The sequence below is a fragment of the Trichomycterus rosablanca genome, chromosome 14 (genome assembly GCF_030014385.1).
Source record: "Trichomycterus rosablanca isolate fTriRos1 chromosome 14, fTriRos1.hap1, whole genome shotgun sequence".
In the NCBI taxonomy this organism is placed as follows: domain Eukaryota; kingdom Metazoa; phylum Chordata; class Actinopteri; order Siluriformes; family Trichomycteridae; genus Trichomycterus; species Trichomycterus rosablanca.
Genome location: NC_086001.1, coordinates 2936534 through 2952207, shown reverse-complemented (window position 1 = coordinate 2952207; position 15674 = coordinate 2936534). Strand labels below are relative to the sequence as shown.

General features: G+C 41.1%; 1 protein-coding gene and 1 long non-coding RNA gene across 5 annotated transcripts in view; one reads left to right on the top strand and one right to left on the bottom strand.

The window, feature by feature from the left end:
- abca1a (ATP-binding cassette, sub-family A (ABC1), member 1A) overlaps positions 1-14979 on the top strand; it is a 56596-nt gene extending 41617 nt beyond the window's left edge. For 2 of the 4 annotated variants that reach the window (XM_063008261.1, XM_063008259.1), the window contains exons 31-50: positions 840-1029; positions 1125-1219; positions 1333-1365; positions 1488-1593; positions 1717-1791; positions 2428-2597; positions 2691-2868; positions 4070-4185; positions 4285-4429; positions 4901-5024; positions 5841-5970; positions 6564-6684; positions 6775-6837; positions 7772-7878; positions 7970-8111; positions 8352-8486; positions 9007-9110; positions 9761-9853; positions 10554-10797; positions 12502-14979. In XM_063008261.1, coding sequence (XP_062864331.1) covers positions 840-1029; positions 1125-1219; positions 1333-1365; positions 1488-1593; positions 1717-1791; positions 2428-2597; positions 2691-2868; positions 4070-4185; positions 4285-4429; positions 4901-5024; positions 5841-5970; positions 6564-6684; positions 6775-6837; positions 7772-7878; positions 7970-8111; positions 8352-8486; positions 9007-9110; positions 9761-9853; positions 10554-10797; positions 12502-12642 — 2512 coding nt within the window. In that variant the 3' untranslated portion in view covers positions 12643-14979. Of the gene's footprint in view, positions 1-836; positions 1030-1124; positions 1220-1332; positions 1366-1487; positions 1594-1716; positions 1792-2427; positions 2598-2690; positions 2869-4069; positions 4186-4284; positions 4430-4900; positions 5025-5840; positions 5971-6563; positions 6685-6774; positions 6838-7771; positions 7879-7969; positions 8112-8351; positions 8487-9006; positions 9111-9760; positions 9854-10553; positions 10798-12501 lie in introns of all 4 variants that reach the window. The other 2 variants (XM_063008260.1, XM_063008258.1) reach the window with 1 other exon arrangement.
- LOC134326056 (uncharacterized) lies at positions 4092-7982 on the bottom strand. The gene is made up of 3 exons (XR_010014473.1): positions 7910-7982; positions 4262-4414; positions 4092-4179 (listed from the first exon to the last, which is right to left on the bottom strand). It is a non-coding gene; the product is annotated as an uncharacterized LOC134326056 (long non-coding RNA).
- Positions 14980-15674: the final 695 nt, after the last annotated feature.

The window sequence follows — 15674 nt, the reverse complement described above, 5'->3', positions numbered from 1 at the left end:
TTACTACTTTATTATTACTATTATATTTCCCATGTTTTATTTTTAAATAATATTTTATATTATTATTATTATTCTATAGTATTGTATTTATTATTATTATTATATTTTATTTTTTAAAAATATTTTATATTATTATTATATTGTTTTAATTATTATTACATAGTATATGTATTATTATTATATTTTATTTTTTAAAATTGTATATTATTATTAAATTATATTTATTATTATTATTATTTTTATTTATTATATTATTATTAATATATTTTATTTATTATTATATAGTATTGTATTTATTTGTATCATTATTATTATATTTTATTTTTAATAATATTTTATATTATTAATATGTTTTATTTATTATTATTATTATATAGTATTATATTTATTTCATTATTAATATTATATTTAAATTTGTATCATTATATTACATTATATTTTATATTATTATTATATTTTATTTATTATATCACTGTTGTTATTAGTATATTGTATTTATTTTTATTATTATATTTTATTTTTAAAAAATATTCAATATTATTATTATATTTTATTTATTATTATTATTATTTAGTATTATATTTATTTTATTATTATTATTATTGTATTTAATTTTTATCATTATATTACATTAAATTTTATATTATTATTATATAGTATTATATTTATTTTTATTATTATTTTTAATAATATTTTATATTATTATATTTAATTATTTAATTAAATTAAATTTAATTTAATTTAATTAGCAATTATTGTGGCTGAAACACGATAATTCACTCATTAAAAGTGGTGTCCTGAATGATGTAAATAATAAACGATTGTTTTATTTGAAGCAGAGACGGTCCGTGTCCGATCAGAGACGACGAGTGGGAGCTTCCTGAAGTGTCCAGCTCGGTATTGGACATGTTTCAGACAGGAAACTGGAGCATGGAGAACCCGTCGCCCCTCTGCGAGTGCAGCTGTGAGCGTAAGAAGAAAATGCTGCCGGAGTGTCCGGCCGGGGCCGGGGGTCTGCCACCGCCACAGGTACCGAATAATAGAGAATAAAGGAGGATTTAATTCTGAATCTGATCATTCTGATCAGTCCAGTCGTGTTTCTAACGATTTATTTTTATCTGCAGGTTAAAATCAGCAGCTCGAACACGCTGCAGAATCTGACGGGTAGAAACATCTCAGATTACCTGGTAAAAACGTACGCGCAGATCATCGGGAAAAGGTGAGAGCTAAATCCTACATTTATTCATTTATTCATTTATTCATTTATTCATTTATTCATTTATCCACTGATGCCGTTATTACAGCAGCGCTTGTTTTGTTTTATCGTTTCAGTCTGAAAAATAAACTCTGGGTGAATGAATTCAGGTACAGAGCTCTCAAAAATCTACCAGATTCCTTTAAACTGCTCTCAGAATATACATTTATAACATCAACACATTTATTTACATTCCTTTATTTATTTATTTATTGTTTACTGCTTTTTTTAGGTACGGTGGATTCTCACTGGGAGCGAAAGGTTCACTGGAACTTTCCTCCACTGATGAGATCTCTGACGCCATCACTAACATGAGGAGACGGTTTGATCTGGAACAAGTGAGTTTTAGCTTAAAAACATTCAGTTACTGTTATTAATTACAATAAATCAATAGTAGCTTATTGGCTAACTGTTATTAGCTTAATGGCTAACTATTATTATTGGTTAACGTCTGCTTGTAGGGAACTGCAACCGACAGGTTTCTGAGATGCTTATCGAGTTTTATTAGCAGCCTGGACACCAAGAACAACGTCAAGGTTCGTATTATTGTTGATTTGATTCTAGTAATAATAAATGTAGCAGCTTAAATGTTAGTTTCCTTACAATTAGGAATAAAATCCTTAGATTTTTTGCTTTGTATTGCATATTTCCTTCCAATTTAGTCGTATTCAAGTACCTGATTTGTATTTTACTTAACGTCATTCGGGGTGAAACGACGGCATTGCAACAAATTCGGTTTCTTGTTTTTAAAATATTAAAATCTGGGCTCTCAGGTGGCACTGCAGACACAGTGCTGCGACCTCAAGCTTGGGGGTTCGAATCTCAGCTCTGCTATCAGCCGTCTGGGCACCTACAGAGATAATAATTGGCTTGTCAGAGGGTGGAACTGCTGCAGTTACGACCTCTGCTGGCTGATTAATGGTGCTGCACAGAGACGGGGAATAATGGGGATCAGTGCGTGACTCTCTGTGCGTGTTACGGATCTCCGTATGAATATATGAACCCGCCTGGTGCAGGTTACCTGCTTCTTGTCCGAGGGTGTGTGTTAGTCACAGCTCTTCTCAGTCAGCACCAGTAGAGGCGGAAATACAAACGGTACTAGGATATGACTAAATCGGAAGTAAAAATAGGCTGATGTTGTTCTGATCTGCCCGGCTGTGTTTGTCCTGCAGATCTGGTTCAATAACAAAGGCTGGCACAGCATCGCATCTTTCCTCAACGTGATGAACAACGGCATCCTGCGTTCCAGTCTGCCCGCCGGCCTGAACCCCGCCAAGTATGCCATCAAGGCTTTCAATCACCCGCTCAACCTCACCAAGGAGCAGCTTTCCCAGGTGGCCCTGTGAGTACATCCCTCCTCTCCGTTATAAACGCTAACCACGTAGCTTTAACGTCCGATCTGATCTCTGACCTCTGAGCCACTCGTCTCCGACAGGATGACCACCTCCGTGGACGTTCTGGTGTCCATCTGCGTCATCTTCGCCATGTCCTTCGTCCCGGCCAGTTTCGTGGTGTTCCTGATCCAGGAGAGAGTGAACAAAGCCAAGCACATGCAGTTCATCAGCGGGGTTCAGCCCTTCCTCTACTGGCTCGCCAACTTCGTCTGGGACATGGTGAGAGACCCCGGCTCACTCTGGCACGTTAAACGGCCAAAAGTATTGGGACACCCCTTCTAATTATTAAATTGATGTGTTTCAGCCACAATAATCGCCCACAGGTGTGATAAATTAATTATATGAAGGAAAGTCCATGCTTTCAACTTTGTTTAGGGAAGGTCCTTTCTTGTTCCAGCATGACATGAAGAAAAGCTCGAGCTCTGACATCAGCACACATTTCCACAGACATACTTTAAAGCCTTCTCAAAAAAGCGGCTATTATAGCTGAGAAGATCACACAGAGGTCAAGCTCATATTACTTTTGGTCATCCTTCCAAATCGTAATAATGTTTGTGTAAACAGTTTAGGAAAGGCCCCTTCCTATTACTGTCGGACCTTACAAATGCTTGGGCACAAATTCCAACAGTCTTGGGAAGCCTTCTTAAAAAAGCAGCTGTTGTAATAGCTGAGATCACACAAAGGTTACTGACACAGGCGTCCAAATACTTTTGGCCTTTTACCGTTGGAAATTACTGTTCCTATTACTGTCGGACCTTACAAATGCCTGGGCACAGATTCCCACAGACATACTGAGAAGCCCTCACAAAAGAGCATCTGTTGTTATAGCTGAGAGGTTCACATAGAGGTTAAGCTTATGGCCAGGCGTCCAAATACTTTTGGCCATATAGCGTATATAGACATCCGTCCTAATAATAATAATAATAATAATAATAATAATAATAATGGTTGTGTAAACAGTTTGGGGAAGGCCCCTTCCTGTTATTGTGACTGTGCCTTGTGGTCTTAACTCCTGATCCAGGACAAATGCTTGGGCACAAATTCCCACAGACATACCTTAAAGTCTTGGGAAGCCGTCTCAAAAGAGCGTCTCGTTGTTATAGCCGAGAAGATCACATAGATGCCACTGACACTGACCGTCTGACAAGCTTATGGTCAGGCATCCAAATACTTTTGGCCATATAGTGTTACTCCAGATCCAGAATATTAGTGCTGGACCTTACAAACGCTCTTTTGACTGAACGGGCACAAATTCTCACAGACACACTCCAAAATCTGTTACTGCAGTAATGTGACGCTCGACATCGTTTAATCACTAAACGAAATGTTATTTTACTTTAAATCAAATGTATTTCTTGAAGTCTGTACCGCTTGTTTAGACTTTAATCTCTTTTATTCTCACTCTGTCTCCCTCCTTCAGTGTAACTACATCGTCCCCGCGACCCTGGTCATCATCATCTTCATCTGCTTCCAGCAGGAGGCCTACGTCTCCTCCACCAACCTGCCCGTCCTGGCGCTGCTACTGCTGCTCTACGGGTAAAATCACACCTTCAGCTCCTATTCAAATTAAAAAACAACAAACAAATAAATAACATGAATGCTAAAAATGAACCTGTTGTTTTGGGATTGGTCCAGGTGGTCCATCACCCCCCTGATGTACCCGGCGTCGTTCTTCTTCAAGATCCCCAGCACGGCCTACGTGGTCCTGACCAGCGTCAACATCCTGATCGGGATCAACGGCAGCGTGTCCACGTTTGTGCTGGAGCTGTTCGGGAACAACGTGAGTACCGAGCGAGCGATACAATGATGGTTCTTCAAAAAGTTTCTGCACTTTTTAAACTCTATTTATTTATATTTATTTATTTATGTACTTTTTTAACTCCCAGCATCATCGTACCAACTTTTTTATGCCATCAGCAAAAAATGCTTTCGGTTGAGTGTGTAGCCACTGATGCAGCGCTGCTTTCACATCATCATCACATGAAAATCTTCTTTCCCTTAAAGCTTCCTAGAGCATCCACAAAGGTGGAAATCACATGGAGCTAAATCTGGACTAGTAATCTCAGACTTAGGCTCTCAGAATAGTCTCTCAGACACGACTGATTACTCCTCCTACTACAACCTCACCGCTTATAACCACAATATAAAAGTGTGGAAACTTTTTGAAGAACCCTTGTAATTTGCAGCTGAAATATATTTTGCATTTTAAAGCGCTTGTTTTGAAAACTGAAGAGCCACTGTGACGTTTCAGGAGATCGGCGGGATCAATGACATCCTGAAGAACGTGTTCCTGATCTTCCCTCACTTCTGCCTGGGCCGGGGACTCATAGACATGGTGAAGAACCAGGCCATGGCCGACGCGCTGGAGAGATTCGGTACGATATCGCTTACCTGATTATGTTCTAACAGTTATGTGTAGCTGACTATGAAAAAGGCTGCGTCCCTCAAACTATTAATAAATAGAATTGTAAAAGCTCCTCAAGCATCAGCACTGTTGATGTGTTGATGTGTTCAGGAAAATACACTATATGGACAAACGTATTGGGACACGCCTTCTAATATTTGAGTTAGAACCCTGGCACAAATTCCCACACACATCCTGTAAACTATTGTGAGAACCCTTCTCTGAACAGCTAAAAAGATCACATAAGAGGTCGCTTTATTTTAATTATTTGTGTTTTGAAATGGGACGTCCGACAAGCTCATGGTCAGGTGTCCAAATACTTTTGGCCATTATAAGGTGAAATATGTAATATATTTTAGGGTTTTTTGACCATTTTAGCCTTTAAACTGTACAAAAGTAAGACGTGTACGGCATTTAAAGGACGCTGTTATCCAAAGCGACTTCCCATTCAAGCAAGTGAGACTGGCAGTTGAACCAGCAACCTTCTGATTTCTATCCCTGTGCCTAAACTGTCGGCTAAGTCAACGAGCACGGCTCATAAGTTTTATCAACAGTACTTTTACATTTTCAGCATTTAGCAGATGCTTTTACCCAAAGCGACTTACAGTACATTGTCTAAGCAATTGAGGGTTAAGGACCTTGCTCAAGGGCCCAACAGTGGCAACCTGGCAGTGAACCAGCAACCTTTCGATAACTAGTCCAGTAACTTAACCAACTGCCCTACAGTACATTTATGTAACATTTTTAAGCAATGATCCTAAAAATGATAATTTAAATGTGTCCTCAGGTGAGAATCGGTTCAAATCCCCTCTGGCGTGGGACATGGTGGGCAAGAACCTGTTTGCTATGGCTGTGGAGGGCGTGGTCTTCTTCTGCATCACCATACTTATACAGTATCGCTTCTGCCTCAAGTCCAGGTAACGACGTTCAACATTCATTCCTGAACAAAATATTTCAGCTTGCTGGTTTTAGTGGTTGAAATGGTCTCTGGTTTGACAGAGTCCGGCACTGTTTGTGTCATTTCTTTTCTTCTCAACAAAAAAAGGTTCAAACTCAAGGCTGGTAGGACCTCTTGAGTTCGAATCTCATCTCCACTATCTGCTATCAGCCGGTCAGGCACCTAGTCAGACTCATGATTGGCTGTGTGCCTGTAGGTGGCGGGAAACTGACTAAACTGAATTGCGACCTCTGCTGACCGGTTGAAGCACCTACAAGGGGGGGCAACTGATCACGGATAGCAGTGCGACAGGTGTTTGTTTCGGACGGGGCATGTGACAGCCTCTGCTCCTTTTGGTCAGCGATTAAAAAGAAAGAGAAGCTCAAACTGGACATTAAATTGATTTAAAAAGGAGTAAAAACACTGAAAATAAAATTAAAGCATTTTCCCTCAAACTGTGCTGGACTTTTGCACCTCCAGGTCCTGATTTGCCCCCCTGACTGAGAGTAGAAACTATGAGGTGAATTTCTACCACGTCTTTACATTGACGTCTGTATGTCTCGGTCTTTACAGAGGGTTCAGCGCCCGCCTGAAGCCGATCACCGAAGAGGACGAGGACGTGGCCCGAGAGAGGCAGAGGATTGTGGGCGGAGGTGGACACAGTGACATCCTGGAGCTCCGAGAGCTGACTAAAGTAAGGACTATAATTTTTTTTACAGTTTTAACAGTTAAACAGGATGTCAGGATCGTTCGGCGGTAACGTGATGGTACGGTGATGTTTCAGGTGTACAAGAGGAAGCAGAAGCCGGCCGTGGACAGGCTGTGTGTGGGAATTCCACGCGGAGAGGTAAATACACCCAATCACCACGTCTTCTGGTTACTGAATTACTCCAGAGTTACAGGGATGATGAGTCTGGTAGTGTTCACTGATGACCAAAAGAACCCACAAGGGCATAAAGCATTTCAAGCGCACCCATATTATTTGAGATGCACCACTTTGATCCTAAGCATCAGTTCCAGGGTTGATATTTTCTTGACCTTCAGGGTCAGCATTAGAGTTCACAATATCTGTCAGAGTTTTACTAAAATGATTAACCAAGGACGAACCATACTGTGGATGAAAAGCTGCCAACAAAAAAAAGAGGACAGTCGCAAATAAGAAGGCACAAATGAATAGAAGCAAACTAACAAATGAGACACGGAAACATCCGCAGCCTGCAACGGAGAAAGCGGATAGAACAGGGGCAGCGCAGGACTGAGAATTGGTTGTCACAATATGACACAGAGAATCTTCAGACCAGAAATGCATGAGCACCCCGACCCAACCAACTGGCACACCTTAAGCATAATGTGAATTTACAGTTGTGGGGTCCGCTCAGGACAAGTCACGCTGCCTCTGGGGCAAACTGCATTCCGAGGCCAAAACAGGGTGACAGAGGACAGAGGGGCTGGCAAATCTGAAAGGGAGGCACCAAGATATATAGAGGAATTTCCACCTGGAGCTAATTTACTCCCACAGCTAAGAAAAACCAACTGCGCCTCAGTGCCCCCTCTGTCAGACAGAAATGGTAATGCAGAAGGACACGATTCTTAATGTGAGTCTCTGCTGAGTTCATTCAGCATTGTATTGGAGATGTAAATATTTGAATAAGTGCGTCCCAGATGAAATTAGGACTAGGCAAGGCGTCATCTGGTTGTGGCTCTGCCACTCAAATAATTACAGGTTAAATGCGCTATACTGATATCTATTTTAACTCTTGTTATGTGTCGTGACTTTGTAGTGTTTCGGCTTGCTCGGTGTGAACGGCGCCGGAAAAACGAGTACGTTCAAGATGCTGACTGGCGATTCGCTCATCACAAGCGGAGAAGCTTATCTAGCTGGCAGGAGGTACAAGCACAATAAACTCTTCCATACCCACCGATCCATAGTCCTGATCGTCCGGCGTGTCTGACCGTGACCTCTCTCTGTTCTGTCTCAGCGTGCTGACGGAGATTGACGAGGTGCATCAGAACATGGGTTACTGCCCTCAGTTCGACGCCATCAACGACCTGCTGACCGGCCGCGAGCACCTGGAATTTTACGCCATCCTGCACGGCGTTCCTGAAAAAGAAGTCTGTGAGGTGAGGAAGATTAGCCCGGACAGACAGGGTGGACAGAAGCTCATTGTTTAATACCAGACTTTAGAAGGTCATTCAGTCAGATTATCACTCAGAATTAAAGAGCATTTTAAGGGATCTAAACATTTAGACACGCCCTTTTCTCTAAAGCACATAGGATGACGTAAATATGTATATGTACAGTGATCACCAGGTTTTCACACAGACCCTAATTGTGTATCCTGAACGTTTCTGTGTTCGCAGGTAGCCGAGTGGGGGATCCGTAAACTGGGGTTGATTAAATATGTGGACAAAGCTGCAGGAAGCTACAGCGGAGGAAACATGCGCAAGCTCTCCACCGCCATGGCTCTCATCGGCGGGCCGCCCGTCGTCTTTCTGGTAAGTGGAATTAAGAAGCGAGTCCAAAATGGTACCAATACACAAATACCTGTATTACCCAAAACCTTCGAAGAACTTATACGACTAATAGTAATGTGATAGCATATAGCAATTGAGGGTCAAGGGCCCAACAGTGGCCAATAGTGGGGCTTGAACCAGCGACCTTTTGATTACTAGTCCAGTACCTTAACCGCTAGGCTACAACTGCCAGTTATAGGTACGGTTATACCAGGCGAACAGACTCAGGATGAGCTTTTGAGGGAAAAACGTCAATATGAAACATCCTCAGGAATCGAATAATACCCGCGTGATCTTCACGCTGCTGCCCACCCTGCCCTCGGTCCACTTTTAACCCCCCGCAGAGGAATTTAATGTTAGCTTTGCAGTTACAGTAAAGATGATTCCTGCAGATAGAGACGCGTGATGATCTGCTTCCTTCCTTTACGCTGATCCGTGTGTTTTCCTTGTTGAATCAGCAGTCCAGGTTATTAACCTCGTGTTCTTGTTCTCGTTGTGACAGGATGAACCCACCACGGGCATGGACCCCAAAGCTCGGAGGGCGCTGTGGAACTGCATCCTCAGCATTATTAAGGAGGGGCGCTCCGTCGTCCTCACGTCACACAGGTAAGAGATTTAGCAGACGTGTCATATAAGCAGCCTTTAAATACATTTCTTTCTTTTGGGTTGATAATAATAATAATAATAAGGTTTATGAATGATTAGCGGGTAGCGCTGTCGCCTCACAACAAGACGGGCCTGGGTTCGATTCCATGTGGGTTTCCTCCATGGGCTCCGGTTTCCTCCGACAAGTCCAAATACATGCAGTCAGGTTAAATGAAGATACTAAATTGCCCTAGGTGTGTGTGTGTGTGTGTTTGTGCCCTGTGATGGACTGGCGACCTGTACAGGGTGTTTCCTACCTTTCATCCAGTGAATTGCACCCACCACAACCCTGACAAGGATAAAGCAGTGGATAAACAGACAATATATGAATGAATGTCACCTTACAGCAAGAAGGTCCTGGGTTCGATCCCCAGGTGGGGCGGTCTGGGTCCTTTCTGTGTGGAGTTTGCATGTTCTCCCCATGTCTGTGTGGGTTTCCTCCGGGTTCTCCGGTTTCCTCCTACAGTCCAAAGACGTGCAAGTGAGGTGAATTGGAGACACAAAATTGTCCATGACTGTGTTTGATATTAAACTTGAACTGATGAATCTGATAAATCCTAATAAATAAATATTACAGATTACTACAAGCGATGTTTTCTTCTTCTCTGCAGTATGGAGGAGTGTGAGGCTCTGTGCACTCGTATGGCCATTATGGTGAACGGCAGGTTCCGCTGCCTGGGCAGCGTTCAGCATCTGAAGAACAGGTAGGAACTTCCAATAAGAATCTTAAAGACACTTCACTTGTCGCTTTGACCCTGACCAGGATGAAAATGATATGAAATGAATAATGAGTTGCAGGTTCTGGGAACCTCTGGGTGTTTTTCCAAGCAGATTCCATATTAAACCTTTAGATGATCTTACAGATTTAGATATTATAGAATATAAACCATTTTGAGGGCATTAGTTACATTTAATACTGAATATTTAGCAGACACTTTTATCCAAAGCGACTAACTGTACTGTGAAAGTATTTATTGTCTAAGCAATCGAGGGTTAAGGGTCTTGCTCAAGGGCCAACAGTGACATCCTGGCAGTGGTGGGGCTTAACCCAGTGACCTTTCAATTACTAGTCCAGCACTTATACCGCTAGGCTACAACTGCCCTATATTGTATTATATAATATAGATTTATTATTGTTGTTGTTATTTACTGCTTTGTAGAGTTCTTTAGTGTTAGTTATTGCATGTAGAACATGAGAAAACCTCAAAAACAGAAATATTTCCATTTCTGTGCTTTTAACTTGGTAGAACGCCCAAAAAAATGGTACCACATACACTGAATTTTGACCTTTATAAGTTTTCCTCGAACCATACAAAGAATCTTTGTTAGTCTTTTAGCAATAGAACCCTTTCTCAATATATCAGACCTGATTAACGTTCTCTGCTTTTTTTTGTGTATGTACAGGTTTGGTGATGGGTACACCATCATCCTGCGGGTCGGGGGGGGCGAGCCGCGGTTAGAGCCGGTGATAGAGCTGATCGAACATGAGCTTCCCGGCAGCATGTTGAAGGAGAAGCACAGGAACATGCTGCAGTACCAGCTACCGTCTTCACTGTCCTCGCTGGCACGGATCTTCAGCATCCTGTCCAGGAACAAAGAGCAGCTCCACATCGAGGACTACTCCGTCTCACAGACCACGCTAGACCAAGTACGAACCTTTTCTATATATACATTTATATACATATACAGTGCCTTGCAAAAGTATTCAGCCCCCTTGAACTTTTCAACCTTTTGCCACATTTCAGGCTTTAAACATAAAGATATGAAATTGTAATTTTTTATGAAGAATCAATAACAAGTGCGACACAATTGTGAAGTGGAACGAAATTTATTGGATATTTTAAACTTTTTTTAGAAATAAAAACCTGAAAAGTGGGGCATGCAATATTATTCAGCCCCTTTACTTTCAGTGCAGCAAACTCACTCCAGAAGTTCAGTGAGGATCTCTGAATGATCCAATGTTGACCTAAATGACTGATGGTGATAAATAGAATCCACCTGTGTGTAATCAAGTCTCCGTATAAATGCACCTGCTCTGTGACAGTCTCAGAGTTCTGTTTAAAGCGCAGAGAGCATCATGAAGACCAAGGAACACACCAGGCAGGTCCGAGATACTGTTGTGGAGAAGTTTAAAGCCGAATTTGGATACAAAAAGATTTCCCAAGCTTTAAACATCTCAAGGAGCACTGTGCAAGCGATCATATTGAAATGGAAGGAGTATCAGACCACTGCAAATCTACCAAGACCCGGCCGTCCCTCTAAACTTTCAGCTCAAACAAGGAGAAGACTGATCAGAGATGCAGCCAAGAGGCCCATGATCACTCTGAATGAACTGCAGAGATCTACAGCTGAGGTGGGAGAATCTGTCCATAGGACAACAATCAGTCGTACACTGCACAAATCTGGCCTTTATGGAAGAGTGGCAAGAAGAAAGCCATTTCTCAAAGATATCTATAAAAAGTCACCTGGGAGACACACCAAGCATGTGGAAGAAGGTGCTCTGGTCAGATGAAACCAAAATCGAACTTTTTGGCCACAACGCAAAACGTTATGTTTGGCATAAAAGCAACACAGCTCATCACCCTGAACACACCATCCCCACTGTCAAACATGGTGGTGGCAGCATCATGGTTTGGGCCTGCTTTTCTTCAGCAGGGACAGGGAAGATGGTTAAAATTGATGGGAAGATGGATGGAGCCAAATACAGGACCATTCTGGAAGAAAACCTGTTGCAGTCTGCAAAAGACCTGAGACTGGGACGGTGATTTATCTTCCAACAAGACAATGATCCAAAACATAAAGCAAAATCTACAATGGAATGGTTCACAAATAAACGTATCCAGGTGTTAAAATGGCCAAGTCAAAGTCCAGACCTGAATCCCATCGAGAATCTGTGGAAAGAGCTGAAAACTGCTGTTCACAAACGCTCTCCATCCAACCTCACTGAGCTCGAACTGTTTTGCAAGGAAGAATGGGCAAAAATTTCAGTATCTCGATGTGCAAAACTAATAGAGACATACCCCAAGCGACTTGCAGCTGTAATCGCAGCAAAAGGTGGCGCTACAAAGTATTAACGCAAGGGGGCTGAATAATATTGCACGCCCCACTTTTCAGGTTTTTATTTCTAAAAAAAATTTTAAATATCCAATAAATTTCGTTCCACTTCACGATTGTGTCCCACTTGTTGTTGATTCTTCACAAAAAATTACAATTTCATATCTTTATGTTTAAAGCCTGAAATGTGGCAAAAGGTTGAAAAGTTCAAGGGGGCTGAATACTTTTGCAAGGCACTGTATAGAAATTTATATGCTGTTAACTAGTAATTAACACCTGGTTTTTTAACTCTCTTTAGGTATTTGTCAATTTTGCCAAGGACCAAAGTGATGAGGACCACTTCAAAGACATTTCCATAAACAGGAACGACGCCGTGGTGGACTTATCACAGCTCGACACCTTCCTAACGGACAAAAAAGCCAAGGAGACCATTTTGTAATCCATCAGAATCTGCCACTGGATATTCACTGGATATCCGTTTATAAAGACTCGTGTCATTTTTTTTATATTATTTAGTTTCTTTCTTTTTTTTTCAGTAGAGTGCGTGCCCACAAGAGGGCGCTGGACCTAAAGCACAATACTGAAATAATGCAAATCAATGCAAAGATAAATCTGCTACGATGACGGCTAGGAAGAGCCTGGCGCCCCTCGCCGCATCGAGAGTAAAACTTGAAGCCGTTTTTATTTTTTTCCGACAGTATTGTTGTTACCAGATGCGTTTCTACATTTTTACAGTTCCAATCAGACACTGCCGGCAAGACTTTCAGACAATTCAGGGTCAGAGTTTATCTCACGCTCGAGTGCAGACGTCACTCAGACCTGGACACTTTATGGGTGCATCACCAAAAAAAAAAGATATATTTTGTAAACTGTGTCGAGTGATAATACAGTTGCACCTGTGATGAAGAACTGGAAAGACACCAGCCGTGATTCACAAGAAACGTCGGCCGACCTCCAGCGCAGAAGACTCTCTGCAAACAGCAAGATGTGTATCGCATGCTTTAAAAGGCCACGCCCATGACCGTTATGTGAGCCTAAGCATGCAAATACTAGTTTTGAAAGTAGTGATCATGCTGTCGTGTCGTAAAACTGATTGCCAGTAAATATTGCTGCAGGTTTATATAATTACAAGAAGGTGTATTACTAAATATCGTAAACATTTCATGTTGCATTGTGAGTGCCAAATCAGTCTGATAAAGTGTAAGGCTGTGTTCAGAAGGACATTTTATTAGGGAATCCATCCAAAATGCATCGACGAGTATCCTGTTGCTGGTTTGTTGTAGGCATTATCAAGTAACTTGTCACTTTAACTGGTTTTCCTGGTCTCTAGCCCATAAGGCCAAGCCTTGAAGTATACCAGTGGCATTTAATATTCCCAACACTGGGCCACAGTGTGGCTGCAGGTTTTCATACCAACCAAGCATGAGCTCTAGCTGTCTGGACTGTAATAAGTCAGTCTTGGTCTTTAAACTACTTCTGATTGGTTGTTTTGAAAACCTGCACCCACACCAGTCATTTCCAGACAATATTCAGTATTAGCTAACCAAGGGTGACTCCAATTGGAACATGCCAAACAGATCCTGAAGCATGTGTACTTTCTTGTCCTTCAATCTAATGGCACAAGCAAATTCTGGTACAATTTAAAGACGTGGACTAAGATGCGTCCAAGCTGCTGTTTTTTATCCCAGTGTCCCCTTTTACACAACACACACCAGCATTTTAGGGTTCGGTTCATACAATGCCACGTTTCCGAACTGCAGCTAATGCAACATTAGTGGGCAGGCGTAGCTTCAGAAAAAGGTTGGAAGAGAGACAGACTCTATATTTACTGATAATTGATTATTAGTGGAGACAAGAGGGCCATTCCTTCTACCTACAGAGCAGCCATTATGCTCTCTAGGACTTTCAGCCATCGGTGGCTATGGCGTTGTTGCATACCAAAAAAAAAAAAAAAACATTTTGATGGTCACTAAATAGTCCTTGTGAACACAGCTTACAGATCCAGTGGATAAGTTGACTGTCGGCGATCACACCAAGCCAAACAGCCGTGTGACAGTGACTTCTTCATGGTGTTACCTGTGGTGTCGGATATCATGCACCGTTGTAGACCACGTGCTGTAGATGGTGGTGTTTGTCCTTTAGGCTGAGTGCAGCTCATCTAATGCTCGATTTTAATACCGACTTCAGCCTCGGATGTCTTGCCTAATCAAAATGTTTCTGTACCAGCATACGTCCTGTGAATGGGTGACGTGTTCAACAGCTTCTAACTCAGGATTGTACACCTCTTACATTTTGATGGAATCATTTTTGCACATTATCATACATTACAAACCACTATATTAATTCACAGGCGCCTGTCGTCTCTATCCTACAGCTCCATTTGACCAAAAGTGGCACCAATGCATTTTGCAATTGGTGTTGTATAGGTAAACTTCTTTACATTTAGTTTTGAATCTGGACTGTAAATTGGTTGATTATGGAGAAGTGAGATGTTATAATCAAAATGACGCCGAGAGAAGTAGTTCGTCGTCATCGGTCCAACATTAAAGCACTTTATAAACATTTTGGTAAGCTGTATAGTCCGGGACATTTACACTTTCTATATTTCATATGCAGAGAGCTCTTTATGTATCAGAAGATTAAGACATTAGCATTAACTGTTTCACTAAGTTCATTTTGTGTTAAGTTATGTGTTTACATTTTAAGTATTAAAATGCTATCTTAATCTTTTGTCTTTCTGTACTTATAAATAAATAAAAACACATTGTCTCTAAAACTCTAGTTGTTTATTTCTGAATATGCAAATATAAATACTACAGTGTTAAATTGTTCATTATTGTACATATTACATATGTTACTGTGGGGTACAGGGACCACCAGGGTCTGTGATGTGATGTACTAAATGTTGTTTAGTGTCTGCTTGTAATGTCCACCATCAGACCTTTACAATTTTAGAAAACTCGGGTGGTGCAGTGGTATAAACACAATAACCTGAGCTCTCAAACTCTAGGATTTGTATGGAATGACTGTAATACTTTTTGAAGTATGGTTTTTCATAGTTCTATAAAGCTATGGAGTTTCCTTTGGGTCAATGTTCACTGGAGACAGATATTTGATATCATATATTAATTTTAGTAATGAGTGTGCAAGGGTTTTATGCTTAACTGAGACGTTTTGGTGTGGAGGAAGTTACCAGCTTCTGCACAGTGATCGCAACCCTTTTAAACACTTTTTCATCCAATGTCATCCACTATTCAGTGTCCGACAATGCAAATAGGCACACACACTCAGCTATCTTGAAGGAACCATACACAGAAAAGTAAAGACTTATATTAGAAACAGATTAAATATTGCTACGCCTAATTATTGCAATGCAAAGGTCTGCTGGAGTTAGACTGAAGCAGTTAGACATCCTGTTACAGAAAAACCAGACCCAAGACGGTGATAAAACATGACAATAAGAATAAAAAA